Genomic DNA, 17,042 nt, shown 5'->3' on the forward strand with positions numbered 1-17,042 from the left:
GTGGCCATCACCACATCTTGTGGTAGTGAATTCCATAATAATTATGTGCTGTGTGAAGAAGCACTTCCTTTAATCTGCCTTGAATCTTCCACCAATCAGCTTCATGGGATGACCCCAGGTTCTAGTATTATGGGAGAGGGAGAAAAATGTCTCCCCATCCACATTCTCCATACCATGCATCATTTTGTACACCTCTATAAGGTCTCCGCTCAGCCTCCTCTTCTCCAAGCTAAACAATCCCAGTTGATGTAACCTTCCCTCACAGGGAAGATGCTCCAGCCCTTTCATCATTTTAGTTGCCCTTTTCTGTACTTTTTCCAGCTCTATAATATCTTTTTTGTGTGTGATGACCAGAACTGCACACAGTATTCAAAGTGTGGTTTCATAGAATCATAGAACAGCAGAGTTGGAAGGGGCCTACAAGGCCATCGAGTCCAATCCCCTGCTCAATGCAGGAATCCACCCTAAAGCATCCCTGACAGATGCTTGACCAGCTGCCTCTTGAAGGCCTCTAGGGTGGGAGAGCCCACAACCTCCCTAGGTTACTGGTTCCATTATCATACCGCTCTAACAGTCAGGAAGTTTTTCCTGATGTCCAGCTGGAATCTGGCTTCCTTTAACTTGAGCCCGTTCTTCCGTGTCCTGCACTCTGGGAGGATTGAGAAGAGATCCTGGCCCTCCTCTGTGTGACAAGGGCAGGATGTTTGTATAAGGGCAGGATGATACTGGCCATTTTATTCTCAATTCCTTTTCTTATAATGCCTGACATGGAGTTTGCCTTCTTTACAATGGCTGCACACTTGGTGGACATTTTCATCGAGCTTTTCCACCACAACCCCAAGATCTCTTTCTTGTTCGGTCACCGCCAGCTCAGATCCCATCAAGTTATTCTTGAAGTTGGGTGTGGGGGTTTTTGCCCCAATGTGCTTACACTTGCTTACATTGAACCGCATTTGCCATTTGGCTGCCTAGGTCATGTGAAACCAATGGCAATGAAAATTTTGATTTCCAGAGGGGTAGCCATGTACTGTAAGTAGTTTCTCAACCGCTCACGCTAGCTTTCCACAGAGTGCAGTTCTTCAAATGACTCATGATGACTGAAAGAACTGGGCATGTTTAGCCTGGAGAAGAGAAGATTGAGGGGAGACATGATAGCACTCTTCAAATACTTAAAAGGTTGTCCCGGAATATCGGGCTCAAGTTAAAGGAAGCCAGATTCGGCTGGACATCAGGAAAAACTTCCTGACTGTTAGAGCAGTACGACAATGGAACCAGTTGCCTAGGGAGGTTGTTGGCTCTCCCACACTCGAGGCCTTCAAGAGGCAGCTGGACAACCATCTGTCAGGGATGCTTTAGGGTGGATTCCTGCATTGAGCAAGGGGTTGGACTCGATGGCCTTGTAGGCCCCTTCCAACTCTGCTATTCTATGATTCTATACTTTGAGCTTCCTGGGCATTCTGTATAGTTTTTCGATGTAATAAAGGAAGCTCATCAGCATCATCCAATCGTGCTACAATGGAGACATTCCCAGAAGTGTGCGATAAACATATATCCCCCAATATCATCTAGAATCATAGAATAGCAGAGTTGGAAGGGGCCTACAAGGCCATCGAGTCCAACCCCCTGCTCAATGCAGGAATCCACCCTAAAGCATCCCTGACAGATGCTTATCCAGCTGCCTCTTGAAGGCCTCTAGTGTGGGAGCGCACGCCATCTGCTCTGCTTTTGTGTTACGATGGGGTGTTACAATAGAGGGGTGTTACAATGGAGCGCAGACATATCCAAACACAGAGGTTTGTGCTGCTTCCACTTCCAGGACTGGGTTCATTCCACAATTCTGTGCAAGTGCAAACAAACATGCAAAAAGTGGTGGTGGATATTTACCCTCCTAAGACAGCTGCTTAATAATAGTAATTAAAAACACATTTCAAGTTCCTGTGGCTGTAAGAACAGGCATGCGCCAATGTCTACAATGCCTAGTGAAACTTAAGACTGCAGTCATGTAGGACTTCTGGAGGGCTGAGGCTACATCACACCTGTGCTCTACTGCTGCATCCTGTAACTAAAAAAAACCCATCTACGTGTACGTTACTCAGGCCACCTCACCAGAGGATTTTGTTCTAGTTCCTGCTCACATCCTTGATGAATTAATACTACTAGAGATTCAAACAAGCGGAAGGGAGAGACTCCTCCCTTCACGCTTCCCATCCAGCTGTGGGTCCCCCCATGTAGGAGAATGCAGTGGAGGGGAGTCCTGCAGGCCCACTGACCCAGCTGCTCCTGAGTTTCCTCCTGCCTGGTTTGAAGCCAAGGAAGGACAGACGCTTCTCATCTCAGGGACGGGAAGACGGCAGAACTCCAGATGCACACGCTGATGTTACTGGAATGAGCTCCTGTTCCCTTATTGCAGTGAGTGAACCAACAAAGGCACCGACGTGGGGTTGTAGACAGGCCTCCCTGCCCCGCACAGAAATTAGCTTTGTGTCTTGAGAGTGTTACAATTTACTGAATCTTGTGGGTGGCATATAGGTACTCTGTTGTGCTACTGCAATGAGCCCAGACTTTTTGGGTTGTGTCAGATCTTTAAAAGGGGGGAGGGGAGAATGGTCAAGAACTGTTCACTTAGCCATACAACATTGTCACAGGATCCGTGTTGTGCCATAGACTTTTGATAGTGCTGGCAGTACTGAACGCAACGGAGGTAACAACCAGGTCCCAACATGTCCCTGCCCTAACCCTTCCCCACGTCCTGAATGACTGGACTGCTTCCTTAATAAGTGCAAGCTCTACGGGGGAAGTGACACGCCACCAGGCGTGCCCTAGTAGCACAAGCACCAGTTCACCCACTCTTCTTTGGCAAAGGCCCACACAAGCTGGGCTGCAAGGCACAAGCCCGGCTCTTGATGAGAAACCTCAAGGCAAGCTGCCAGGGCAATCGACCGCTGAAGCAAGCCTCAGTTCTTGTACAACAAAGCAGTCCTCTTCAGAGCCAGATGTTAAACTTGACAATTATTGACTCTGTTGTCCCTGCCACGCATTTCAACAGCACGCAACTTTTCTCCGCCTCCGGAATACCGAATCTGCAAAGATTTCCATCTGAACGCATGATAGCCTTTTAATTGAGCTGCGACAGCAGAGTGGGATTGAGACGCAGTGGCTGTGGCTTAAGGTACACGAGTGTCTTGGCGATACGAGCTGCTGTTCACAAACCGCTTACGTAGCCTTCGTCTTCTCTAGGCGTGCACATGTGAAGGACTCACGTGCTCCTTACGCTCTGGGTGCCGTTGCCTCACAGGCAGAGGCTCCTGGAACAGGCCAGAACAGACCCCTCCAGCACTTGACATCACACGTCCTGGGAAGCCGAGGGGCTGTGCACAACGCAATGCCCTCTTGCCCCAAACCTCAGGAACGCCAAGTGCCTCCAGTCCAGAGCAATCAGTTGGGAAGACTCCCCTGCCTAGGTGGGCTCTTGCCCTTTCCGCTCCTCCAAAGATTTAAACGCCAGTTTAAGTCTGCAACCGAATGCTAAAGCAACGATGGCACCAAACGGAGTGCTGAAATGCGGCAGCCCAAGGGTTGAGAAAGCAGCCTCTTTTCCAGTGACAAAGCCAGTTCCTCCTTTACTTACCTGCCAAGACTTGAATTCAGAAGCCCGAGTTTGCTCTGCCTCGACTGACGACATCAAACACCTACAAACAACAGAGAAGAGAGCTGCTGTTTCCTCCTTTGCTCCAGGAATCTGGGATCCCATCAGCTCTCACGGGGAAACACCGAACCCTGGACTCAAAGCTTGCCTGGCACGTAAAGGAGGAGAACAAAAATACTGGAGAAGAGCAGCCGCAGGACCGTGGCCACGGAGGGCAAAGCGCTGCCCGCTTCACGCCGCTGAAGCCCTACGTGCGCTTTCTCGACGGTCACGGAAGTTGGACACAGAACTGAGGCCCTCAGCCTTTTTGCTAGTTTTGCTTTTCTTAAAGGCCATTTTGATCCCTTCGTACTGCGAACAATGTGCATTATCTAATGAATCTAATGAACGCTGCTTAGTTTTACAAGGGACTTTGCAGAGATATGCAGCATTAAGTATTGCTGTACATCTCCCAACACACAGATCCAAGCCCTAAACGCTTCCATCAAGACCGATCCCCTGGCAAATAGCTCAACATTTTGTCGGCAGGATACAAAGGCATGCTGAAGCACTGCACACAAGCTGTGACAACAGGCGCTGTGGAGACAGGACGCCTCCCTCGTCTGCCAGCAACTCAGATGTGCTCTTGATTCTTGCGGAAATGTATTGAGACTAATCGCAGTGGAAGGAGCAGGGCCAGGCAGCCTCTCTCTTGCTGCTCTTGCCTAACTGTTGCCATTAAGGGTGCAAATGAACTGGAGCGCATTAAGGACAGCTGCAGAGATGGAACAGGCTTTGGGGCACGTGCCATGGAAATGCCTAATGTACCTGTTTAATGTACATCAAATGCTTTGAGTCAGAACAGTACGCAGAGGTGTGCGTAAGGTGGGCCCAACCAGAGGAGCCATTTTCCCACTGGGCAAAAGGCTCTGGTGTCACAGCCTCACTTCCTGTAACAGGCAAAGAGAAAAATACCCGGGACCTGCCCTCCCCCATCATCGTTCCCCCAAACCAGGACATCTCCATGGCGGTGCCTGCATTTACATTTTGCGGATTTCTCCTATTACAGGGGTGCTCGGAGAGCCCCATCTTACTCCATTTTAGCAACTGGGTTTTTCATGCTTCTATGTAACGCCAACCTTTAACTGCCCTTAAATCCCCACGGCCAGGGAGCAACAGTGCGGAAGGACTATTGCTTCTGCGACCTTCTCAAGAGGCATCCAGTTGACCACTGTGGGAAAGATGATTTTGGACCATTGGTCAGATGGAGCAGGGCTCGTCTCAGAGTCTGACGCTTGCCTGAGTTGCAACCGCACCTTCCTTTGCTCTTTAAATTTTGCTCATCTGAGACGGAAAACCTGTATTTCTGCTTTTTTTCATACCCCCCCCCCCCTTTGTAACCTTTTCTCCTTACACATCCTTTCCTACACAAAAGTGATCTTCTAACCATACAAAACTGGGTTAGTGGTGGTGGTGTTAGTGGAAAGCAGGTGGGAAGTGTGTGAGAGAAAATAGTAACCAACCCCAAACAGGGGGTGGGGGGTGGCGCTCATCCCAGAGTGCAGGACACGGAATAACGGGCTCATGTTACAGGAAGCCAGATTCCGGCTGGACGTCAGGAAAAACTTCCTGACTGTTAGAGCAGTACGACAATGGAACCAATGACCTAAGGAGGTGGTGGGATCTCCCACACTAGAGGCAGCTGGACAGTCATCTGTCAGGGATGCTTTAAGGTGGATTCCTGCACTGCGCAGAGGGTTGGACTCAATGCCCTTGTAGGCCCCTTCCGGCTCTGCTATTCTATGATTCTATGATCCCAAAGGGTACAGACTGCATGGTAATCCAGAACTACTTTCATTTGCTCCCCTGCAGTTTTCTCCCTATGCCTCTGCTCTGAGAAAAATGACAAGAGAGAGGGACCCAAGAGTAACTTCAAGTGTCTACCAGACTCCTACCAGACTAAAAGAGCAACTATTTGCTGGGCCCTCAGAGGGAGATGCAAGCACTAGCTGGTTCAAGTCACAGCAAAAGCCGGTTTATGGGTCTGGAGATGCGCCATCTGTGACAACAGAGAAAAAAGAAGCTGCTCAGCAAAGCCACGGCGTCTCCATCCCTGGAGTTTTAAAAGCAGACACTGGATGAGCACCTGCCTAGATCCCTTCTCCCACCCTGAGTTTCACTCATCCAAACCAACAGTTTGGACTGTGTCTGGAAAGACTTCATTAAAACCCTTTTCATACCTCTCTGTCTAAGCTCAAGGTGGTGGTGGGGGCACAGGACCCAATTTTAAAAACCCAAAACTAAACAGACAATGAATAGATAAAACCAGGGCAGCACTTCAGTCAAAAGTCACCCAGAGTTAGGTGGGTCTACAAGCCCCCTGGGAAATGAAAAGGCCCGTGAGCTTCCCTTTCCTGGAGAGCGGTCTCCAGAGACCTCACCTCGCTCCAGAGACTCGGGCCAATTGTGATGGAGGCCCTGCTCCTCTAAGCATCGTCAGAGATTTCGTCTCACTTAAGAGGCATGAAGAACAAACGAGGGTCACCAGCGCAGAGAAGGGCTGACGCCAAAGGATGCTCGGCCCAGGCACTGACAGGCTTTAAAGGGCCAGAAGAAGCACCTTGAATCAGACCTAGATGCCTGCAGGAAGCTGGAGCAGTTACTGCAGAGCCGGCTCAATGGGCTCCGATTGGTGCAGATTGGTGATGATGATCCACAAATCCCTGCCTCCAACCAGCTTCGTGTAGATGTTAAACAACACAGGGGGACAAGACTGATCCCTGCAGAACCACGTAAGCCAATGGCCAAAGGGCACCAAGCGGGAGTCCCCCAAAACTACCTTCAGGGACTGGCCCTCGCGGAACGACAGGAGCCATGTTAAGATGGTACCTCCAAAGCCCATCTCCACCAGGCGGTCAAGAAGGTTACCAGGGTCAATGTTACCGAATGATGCGGAGAGGTCCAGCAGAACCAGCGATGACGTACTCACCTGTCCAGTTCCCAGAGAAGACTGTCTATAACAGCTAGACGAGCAAAGCAGTCTCAGTCCCCAAACCAGCCCCGATCCCAGACTGAAATGGCTCTAGATAATCCGCTTCATCCAAGTTTCCCTGGGGCTGCAATGCAACTATACGCTCAAAAATGTTGCCCAAGAATGGCAACTATGAGATCGCCCTGTAGTTGTATAACATGTCTTTTACAATAGCCATCTAACCAAGGTCTTACAGCAGCTATCTTAAGGCTGGATGAACATAAGAAGAGCCCTGATGCTGGATCAGATCCAGGGTCCATCTAGTCCAGCACTCTGTTCACACGGACCAAACAGCCACTGACCAGGGACCAACAAAGCAGGACATGGTGCAATAGCACCCTCCCATCCATGTTCCCCAGCAACTGGTGCGTATCGGATACTGGAGGTAGCACATAGCCATCAGGGCTAGAAGCCATTGATAGCCTTCTACTCCAGGAATTTACCCAACCCCCTTTTAAAGCCACCCAAATTGGTGACCACCATGACCACCTCCTTCCTCTAAGGAGGTATTCACCGCTCTCCTTATTCACTCAGCCAAGCCTCTTCTGGCTGTTTTGATCAGCCAGGATGCCCAAGGATCCCCAGATTCAGCATCTCTGTGCTTAAGCTCATCCACCCACCCATTGCTTCCAAACACTGATTTAGAAGCGAGTCAGTAACTCCTGCATGCTTAGTTAGCAAAAGAGAGAGTGACGCTTGTCATCCATCTTTATTTAGTACATTTATATCCCACCTTTCTTCCATTGAGGAGCTCAAGGTGGCTCCATACAGTTCCTAGGCGGTCGCCCCTCCAACCACTGACCATATCCAGGCTTGCTTAGCTTCAGCAAGGTGGCTGCCTCATGTGCCTTCAGACCATGCCCCAGGGACCATATCAATGGCACCCAGTTCCAAAGTTCTGGATGATCTTGCCCAGTTTTCAAATATAGGTAAATGGTAGCAGTGGCGAGAACACCATGCCTCCAGAAAGCTGGGGTCAGTTCCCACGGTGCTGAGAAGGCATCTTTGAAGTTGGCATTCACTGCCATTCTACCACTCATTACCATATGGAAGGGACAGGACCCTCTCTAACAACCATTTTACAACCTTTGTTTTTTGCTACAGGGAGAAAAACAGGGGTGTGCTTTTCCTATCCATATAGTATAACAGCAGCATATGGGTATGGTTAAACAAGGACGCATCTAGACCACAATTGCTCAAACGTTTCAGGCAATCCCTGATGAAATTTCAAAAGGCACATGTGTACACGGGTGGGGTGGGATAAACACATTTCCCATGGGCAGGATGCATGGGTAGAGCACCCTGCATAGCTGTCTGCCCATCCTCACCACAAGCAAGAGAAGCATAAGTTATGAATAAGCAGATTCAAGCATATTGGCTGTAGAATTCCTTCTCTTATAATAGTGCTCAATCTTTCCGTCATCCATACAGCAACAATTCATCAGGAAGACCAGTCTCAACAACCCTGAATTACACTGTTGGGGGCAAGAAGGCCCTGAGGCTGGAGTTACTGGCTTCCTCAAATCCACCCTCCCCATGTCTGAACTAAGACTGCATCAGGGTTTTGCTGACTCAGTTCTCCTGGTCTCAGCTCTTACTGATGCACCAGTTTGGCCCAGATTTATATTTATTTATTTTTAAATTTATTACCCACCTTTCTACCAAAAACTGGTGGTGAAGATGACCGCAAGACCGGCTATAATGACCTTTACTAGCAAACCCAGGCATACAATAGCAGCGGTCAACCTTGAGGCTGGGGAATTTGCTAAGTGGCTTAATCTCAAAGTAATTTCAAAATTTAAGAGTTGCGATTCAAAAGATTTGTGATTTAGTTGCAGTCTGGCTCTCCCAGACTTTTTATTTTATTTTATTTATTTATTTAAAACACTTCTTGGCCGCCTTTCAGGGCAAAGCCCTCACAAGGCGGCTTACAATAAAACACAGCTCTTTATCAGCTCTCCTGTGCTGGCCAGGGATTAGTCGCATTCAGTTTTGTAGAAGTGATTCACAGTTTAGCATGAAAGTACCTACACTCGAGGCCTTCAAGAGGTAGCTGGACAACCCTCTGTCAGGGATGCTTTAGGGTGGATTCCTGCATCGAGCAGGGAGTTGGACTCGACGGCCTTATAGGCCCCTCCCAACTCTGCTATTCTATGATTCTACCTTCACAGTCCTAGAAGTGTGCACTATTCAAAATTTCCTTTGATAAGCATCTTCTATAGCATTAAACCATCCCTCATCCTGAATAACAAAAACAGCTTGGGTTGGCCAACACCCCCTTGGGACTTCTCTCTCTCTCTCTCCCCCCCTCCCTCCCTCCCCCCCTCTCGCTGCAAAGGAGTTTTGCCGCCACTGCAGCCTTGGGTGGCCTCTGAATCTAAGGGAGGCCCCTGCACTGCTTACCTTCTTGACCTGGGGAATTCCACTACGTTTGAGAAGCCCCATCTCCTAGATGACAGGGCGTGCAGCTCCTTCATCCTTCGGCTCTCCTACGATCATTAAACTCACAGCGCGCCGCTCCTCCGCTTCTCCCTAGCTTTACCTCTAGCCAAATAATGTTTGCCCTCCCCCCCACCGGCCAAATGTAAGGATTCTTGTGTCAGACAGACATGAAATGCACAGAATAGCACACACACACACACGCACACACAAACGCACACACACACACACCCCCCATCTACCTGACTTCAGCATTGGCTCTTTCCGCTTTTTTACAACATGAGGAAACGGTGTTCTGCGAAATGTATCAGACGATATGGAAAACCGAAGCTAGCCAAAACGGCTGTTCTCTGCAATTCCTCCCCCTCAGAAACTCAAGGCAAAGACAGAAGGGGAGAAAGGTAGTCTGCAGCAAGCTGGAAAAAGACGCATCAGGAGGAGCCCAACAAGGAAGGCTCCTCCCCAAGGAGAACCTGTATGGAACTGGGCACAGGGGCTTCTCAGGAGTTCTGGGCACAGGATTCTTCAGGACTTCTGTGTTGGCAAATGGAGAGACACACAGACCTCCAGTATGGATCGTTTTCTCAAAGCATTGTATCAGCAACTATTCCTACAGCTTAGAATCAAGCGTGCAATAGAAGCCTGCTCATTATTAATTATTATTAATATTTATTTATAAAGCGCCATCAATTTTCATGGCGCTGTACAGAACAGAACAAGACAATCTGCCATATGGCTTACAATCTAAAATCATATATTTCCTTGGGAGTTAAGTCACTATTATTGCCAGTTTACTCATGGGAAACTAAACCTGGGAGATGCTGACTTGCCTGTGGCTACTGTGGCGTTACCCCACAATTGAGTATCTTGTATATGTCTGGATGAGTATGTCTGGTAAGTATGGAATGTTAGAACTGAGTGGATGTGGTTTATGATGTAATAGGTGGGCAGGGAAAGGCGTATATAAGGAAAGTGTTGGGAGATTGTGGGGTGTGAGAGTTTGAGGAATGAGTGAGAGAGAGTTGTTTATTGAGGTGTTTGGATTCTAGGGACTTAGAAATGGTGGGAAGACAGCGAGGTAGGTGGTTGGCGTGTGGAGAGTTTAGATCAGGCAGGATTGAAAGTATTATATTTTGATTTAAAGCTTTTAAACGACAATAAACGTATTATTCTTTTGTTAGCTACCAAATACCACGTGTCAGCTTGGTATTATTTACCTGCCTTACAGTTATTAAGCACCCACACCAGAGTTTTCCCACAGTATATTCTGAGAGGCCCAATATTAAACTTGTTTCCCTCATAGCTAGGGGAAAGGTTTTATTTAACCTTCCCTCAGGTTTTCAAGTGGCGGTGCTGGGCCTGAGAAGGATTTATGCGACAGGCCTAGTGTAAGGGTCTGTTACGTCACAGCTACCCAGTGAACTTTCCCGGCAGACAGGGGGTCCAAAATGAACACAGACGCCGCTATATGATCAATGGCTCACAAAACATTTATTTGGCTATCGGGTAGCACTCTCTACAAGCGAGAGGGCTTTCTAAACATTTCCGGCGAAGGAGAGGAACGTGTCTGTAGGCAGCAGCATTCCGGGTACCTGACATGCTGTGGGCCTTGGAGTACAAAACGGGGGATGAGGAACAAGACTAGGGGGACTGGTGGACCGCGTATGGATTGAGGGGTCACAAGCTGCACAGGCAGGCATGAAAATCTGTGCCTATCCCGAAACCTGAATTGACCTCCAGATCAGAGGATTTGCGGCACTTCTGAACTCCAACAAGCAGAGAAAAATCTTGTCAGTTTCCCCAAGTGTCCCAAACCTGCATTCCAGGGTGTGGTTTTGGAGTTCTCGCCCTAATCTGAACCCGAGCATCACCTCCCCACTTGCAGGAAGATGCTTCCAAAACAGGGAGGGCTTTGGAGGAGAGAAGAAGAAGAGCTGCAGAAGTTCAATATCCGGATGATATGCAAAGGCTTTGGGCAATTTCATGGGCAGTTTCAGCTACCACTGGAGCAAGCCCAGCGGAAGCCCCCTTGCGTACAGCAACGCGGAGGCTGAGCGACCTCAAGACAACAAACTCACAACCAATCTTGCAACAAGAACCAGGGACCAATAAACCGTAGCAGCTGAACGGAGAGCGGGGCGCTTCTGCTGGCCGTGCTAAAGGAGGGACCCCACCCCTCTTGCCGTTTCCTCAGATACACCTACCTTTCCTCCGCCACCTGCTTTTCCTCCCTTCCTTGGTGCTGCTCCTGTCACTGCTGCTGCTGCTGTTGTTTTCTGAGGTGGGGGAGTCAGACTGCACATCGCTGCTCTCTTCCGAGCCTTCAGACAGTTCTTTCAGCCCATCTGGAACATCTTTCTACAAACAAAAACACAGAGAGACCGACTCAGAAGCAGGAGGTGTTGGGGTGTGTTTTTTAGTTCAACATTAACTGAGAGCGATAAAGCAGAAGGCAAGAACCGAAGAACAAATGCCACCTTCTGGCTCAAAAACCAGGGAGCCTAATAATCTACTAAGAAGATCTTGTGTGCCAGCCACGTTTAAACTGACAGCAGGCCTGTCCAGGTGTCTGTTGTGGAGGCACCTATGTTCAGACTGCGGCTTCTGAAGCGCAGTGGATCCTCTTCTCAAATCCCTGTCCAGAAAAAGGATCCCACATACCCGAAAGCAACAGATGCCCACCCACTCAGGGATTGGGGGCCACATTGCCCCCAGAATCCACCGGGGAGGGGTGGGGCACACCCTGTTCCCACTGTCTGCTGCAGCGGACAAAGTTGCAGCAGTTCCACCGACAAAGAATTAACACTTCTGGGAGGCTTCCTGGACTGGGATCCCGCTTGCTGTTTCCCTACAAAACTACTGTGATTGTCGCCGGCTGTCTGATTCCGGTGGTTGCAGGGGAACCAATCAGGAATGGGCAGACTTTGGGCTTGTAGGATCTAGTTTGTCTCTTGCTAGGTCTACCAACCAAAGCCAGCCACGAAATGGTGGCTCAAGGGGTGAAGCCAATTACTGACCACATGTCATGAGCCATACATTTAGCTCACGGAGCGCATACACATGCATTTATCTACACTGAACTTACGACAGACTGTTTTTATACTGTTGTTTTTGCATATTTTTTGATGGTTTTAAATTTTGTGTACTTTTTAAAAAACTTTTGTAAACCGCCCAGAGAGCTTCGGCTATGGGGCGGTATATAAATTTAATAAATAAAATTAAATAAATAAATAAATACAGCCCAGGAATTCTAATCTAGTACCACTCACTGAGAAAACCACCAGTAGATCCCAGCTATTGCTGTAAGGCACCATCATTCCATGAGTATTAAAGGCCAGGTCAGGAACAAAGGGATAAAACCCCTTCATGTTTAGAGGGACTCTATTCTAAGCCCCACCGGGCACATTTGTTTATTTTCCACATCCGTCTGCCGCCCCATGAAGCTCTCTCAGCCTGGCAGGCCAGGCGTTCCGAACAGCAGCCTAACCTGCCAAGAGCCAGTTCTGCGTTCAAGCAGGAGACTCGCTTACCTTTAATGTGTAGACGCCCATCCTTCCAGGGACCTTATAGAAAATCCCCTCATCCCCACGGGAATTGGTGTGCAGCATAGCATTCAGGCACGCAAGAGGAGAAGTCCCACTGAAAACAAAGGCGCAAGGTTAGCCCCAGGGGAATGCCACCAGACATCACAGCTGCTTGACCAGTACACTACATGGGGAGTTAGAGAAGTGGCCTGTCTCTGCCAAGGGCTTTGCCCCACTGGATGATTCTTCAAATACACATTCGCCTCCATGTGAGCCAGGCCATGTTTATTAAGGAAGAATAACTCCCCAAAGGAGGAGGAAATTCCTTTCTTCTTCCACATCCTTCACCTACGAGACAGGTAACGTCCAAAAAAGGGATGCCTCAGAGAAGTAAGGCCTCATCCTTCCCTGTCTCCATCCAGACCATAGCCAGAGTCAACCAAAATGTAAGAAAGGTCTAACAATGCTTCTGGAAAGGCTCCAACTCCTCATTCCTTTGGACCTGTGTCTGTCTGTAAGAGATGTCATGTTTAAGAGTGCACTGGCTTGAGATTAAAGTGCAGGGCGGCTATCAAAGCAGTTCCAAAAACTAGAGTTGCCTCCAATTCAGCTGCCAGAGTGCGCTGCATATCCACCATCAAGCGGAGAAGCAGTTTAAGACTACTACAAGCCACTTCCAACACGGAATAGTTTATTGTTAAAGCTCAACATCACTGAAATTAAGCTCAGTTGGAGCAAGTCTTATTACCTGCATTTTTCTGCTGCTGTTTTATACATTTCTTTATACTATTTGTACATCAGGTATTTCAATAACCAGAAAAGCAACAAATGCAACCCCAAACATTTAGACCAGGTGTGTTCATATGCAATGCTTTAAACCTGCATTACGTTTGTCAACCACAGAGATCTGGATAAAGAAAATGCTACTGCAATATGCCGGAAGATTTGGCTTTAAAGTACGGAAACATTTGTCCAAGCACCAAAGCCATACAAGAAAAACACTGGCTAGAATATCTTTAAAATGGAAGCCACCCACCACAATACAATTTAGTTTATTTACTTTAGTTGCAAAATGAATGAGGGATTAGCTTTCGTCAGTTCATTTTCCCTGCTTGGTTTATGTACAAGCAGAAAGTTTTGTAACTAGAACGAGAGCACACAAAGATTGTGCAGAAAGGTTTCAGCATTCACATTTAGGGCATGTCTGCATATTGCTTATTTGGGGATCAAAGGCACCCAGGAAATGCATCCAATTCTAAGATTATGCAAGGCCTTTACTACCTCCTTCACCACATCTGAGGGGTATGATAGCAAAACCAAACTGGGCCATGCCAAAATTTGCACAGCTGGTTCCACAGGGTATAAGACATGTGGAGTCATTGGACACGGCTGCAGGCATAAGGTGCCTCTCTCTGCCAGGGATGCATCATGCGTTTCCATCAGCGTGCTGCAGCAAGTGGTTACTCTGCACTGCAGACACGCCTCTAGCCTAATGCAGCATTCAGGAGATTCTAGGGTGAACCACAAGATGGCTCAGAAAAGCTTGGCGTGTTAATCAGAGATGAAATCATCCCAGCTGAAGAGCCTCCGCTAAGCTTCTTTTGCTCAGCCCAGCCACAGGCCAGGCCACCAAAAGTGAAGGCAGCTGTTCAGGTCAAGCAGGACTGAAGGCAGGGCCTTGTTCAGGAGGCTTCCCACACCATTTGGCTAGCCACTGCCTCCCACAACCTGAGGCTTCAGGCGGGCACAGAAATAAGCCCTTAGCCAAACAGTACTGCAATGACTCCACTTCTAGGCCTGCATGCTTAAACAACCTTGTTGCTTCCAATTAAATCAACTGAAATATTATTTTAGTGACATACAATGGCACTTAGACATCATCAACAACAGTTCTTACCTTCTGGAGTTGGTTGAAATTCAGAAGAAGAAGCAGCAGGAGTAGGGGGAGGGGAGAAAAAAAGAGAGAGAGTGTGTTCTTTAAGTATTTAGCATAGAATCAGAATCATACAATCATAGAACAGTAGCGTTGGAAGGGGCCTCTAAGGCCATCAAGTCCAACCCCCTGCTCAATGCAAGAATCCACCTTAAAGCATCCCTGACAGATGGGTGACCAGCTGCTTCTTGAAGGCCTCTAGGGTGGGAGAGCCCATGACCTCCCTAGGCCATTGGTTCTATTGTCGTACTGCTCTAACAGTCAGGAAGTTTTTCCTGATGTCCAGCTGGAATCTGGCTTCCTGTCACTTGAGCCCATTATTCCGTGTCCTGCACTCTGGGAGGATCAAGAAGAGATCCTGGCCCTCCTCTGTGTGACAACCTTTCAAGCACTTGAAGAGTGCTACTACAAGCACTACAAGTCTCCCCTCAATCTTCTCTTCTCCAGGCTAAACATGCCCAGTTCTCTCAGTCTCTCTTCATAGGGCTTTGTTTCCAGACCCCTGATCATCCTGGTTGCCTTCCTCTGAACCTCCTCCAGCAAAGCAACACTTCTGCACAGGCCAGAGATTTATCCCCTGGCTGCTGTGGACTGTTAATCTGGTGCTAAAGATGGCAATGGTTTTCAAATGGGGCAGGGGAGGGTTAGAGGGGACTGCCGGCAGCACAGAGTGACAGATGCCACCAAGGCCTGCAAGACCCAAAGTCTCAAGGACTGGAGGCCAGGTGCCCTGCCCTGCCCCCTCTGAACTGCGCTCAAGCAGAGGCGATGAACAGGACCAAAAACGAACAAGAGAGGCAGCCGCACTGGTTGTTTTCTAACCCGTTTCGACACGGGCCTTTATCAAAGCAAGAATTTGGTCTCCTCCTCCCTTTCTTCGTCTCTTTGGATGAATAAAGGGAGAGGGAATCCTCCGGAGAAGCCTTTAAGAGTTTTTAGCCTTGATAAAGACATGTCAAAACATGTTGGGAACACAACTAGTACAGCCGTCTCTGGTTTGCCGTTGGTTTCTGGCCTTACTGTTGTTTTTCCGATCCCTATTGGTATTGTTGCTACGAACACAACTTAGCCTGATGGGGCAAGCTACAGAATCAATGCCCTCCCCCCGCCCCCAGGTGGGAGCCAAGGAGACTCTCACTGAGCTGCAGGAGCCAGCCCCAATTTGCCCTGCCCACAGTGAATCCAAACACACATTCCTGCTTGCACAGAGGCTAAAGCCACGTCTCAACTCTCCAGAGAGACTCAGTGAGGCTATTTCTGCTCTAGGCCCTCTGCGTCCAGCTGCTGAGGTTAAAACTCTGGTGGCGGTTGTGCATTTCTCGACTTGAGGCTGCTACGAGAAAACGCCAAGTCAAAACCACTGCAGAAGCAGCACGGCTGTTGGGAAAGGGGCAGCTTTAAAGACCCATGGCTGAGAGACTGAGCAGGGCATTGGGGGGGGGGGGAGAACTAAGATGCCATCAGCACAAACTTGGCTTTTGGAGGAGGCTGCTGAGTGTGGAAGTGCAGTGTCATTCTGTACCCACCTGGCATCTACCTAGGCTGTGCCCAGAGCCAGGACGTCCACTAAGTGCAGGCCGGCCAAGCAAAGCACCAAATCAGAATTAATAGGACTCATGGCACACATCCCTGGAACCACACTGTTTTCTGTTGGTGGCAACTGCAAAGTCCTCACATGCTCAAGCTCTGCACATGCACGCACACACACGACATACGAACATTTCAGCCATCTGAGTGCCTTATTTTCGGTTGGAGCCTTGAAGGAAGGGGAATTGTTGAAGTTTCTTAAGCATAAATAGGAGTCGAATTCAAATCATTTGCAATTAACTTCTGAGAGGCATTAGATACAACAGTCATTTTATTCGTTATTTATTTATTGGAAAATATAATGCCCCCCCTTTCCTGTTCCGGAAAGAAATTCCCAATTTCTTTTGGTCTTTTGATTTCTCGTGGAACATAAGCTTAAACTAGATATACTGTTTGCTATTCTAATTTTATTAGATATTTATTCTAATTATCATCATCATCATTTCATGATCATAGTCTATATAAGAGTACGGTAGTGTAAGGCTTATTACTAGAGATCTACCCGACAGATTTTGCTCATTTTTGCTTTAAACTGAAGCTTGAGCACTGTAGATGTGCAGAAGTTCAAAGCCTGGGCATTAATAGCCAAACAGTAGAAGCCTCTGTGCCAGAAACAAAGACCGCGGCTCACGCTGGTCGTTTCTTCTCTCTCCCTTCCCCACCTCCAGTAAAAACGAGAAGCCCATCACAGCCAGAAGCAAAGATGGGGCAACCTGCCACCGCCCCTTCAAAAAGAACAGCCTCTCTGCCAGAGACCAAGATGGCGCCTATCTATCCTCCCCTCAAACGCTCTAGATGCTGCGTGTGCACATAAAAGTCTTCCCCCATAACTGGAAGTAAAAGAGGGAAAACTTTATTGATATAAAAAAAAAAACATGTGGAAGGTGAAGGAGAAGAAGGAAA

The 17,042-nt window shown here is 48.3% G+C and overlaps 2 protein-coding genes across 2 annotated transcripts in view; one reads left to right on the forward strand and one right to left on the reverse strand.

Annotated features, from left to right (window-relative positions):
• The window catches only part of ASXL2 (ASXL transcriptional regulator 2), a 76,967-nt gene that overhangs the window by 28,709 nt on the left and 31,216 nt on the right, over positions 1–17,042 (reverse strand). Inside the window, exons 3-5 of the mRNA XM_063123713.1 lie at positions 15,084–15,086; positions 12,626–12,734; positions 11,300–11,453 (exon numbers count right to left, since the gene is read on the reverse strand). Of these exons, the coding sequence (XP_062979783.1) occupies positions 11,300–11,453; positions 12,626–12,734; positions 15,084–15,086 (266 nt within the window). The remainder of the gene's footprint in view (positions 1–11,299; positions 11,454–12,625; positions 12,735–15,083; positions 15,087–17,042) is intronic.
• Positions 1–17,042, forward strand: part of RAB10 (RAB10, member RAS oncogene family) — a 196,742-nt gene that overhangs the window by 22,945 nt on the left and 156,755 nt on the right. The gene's annotated exons all lie outside the window — the stretch shown is intronic.

Source organism: Elgaria multicarinata, chromosome 4, assembly GCF_023053635.1.
Source record: "Elgaria multicarinata webbii isolate HBS135686 ecotype San Diego chromosome 4, rElgMul1.1.pri, whole genome shotgun sequence".
Taxonomy (NCBI): domain Eukaryota; kingdom Metazoa; phylum Chordata; class Lepidosauria; order Squamata; family Anguidae; genus Elgaria; species Elgaria multicarinata.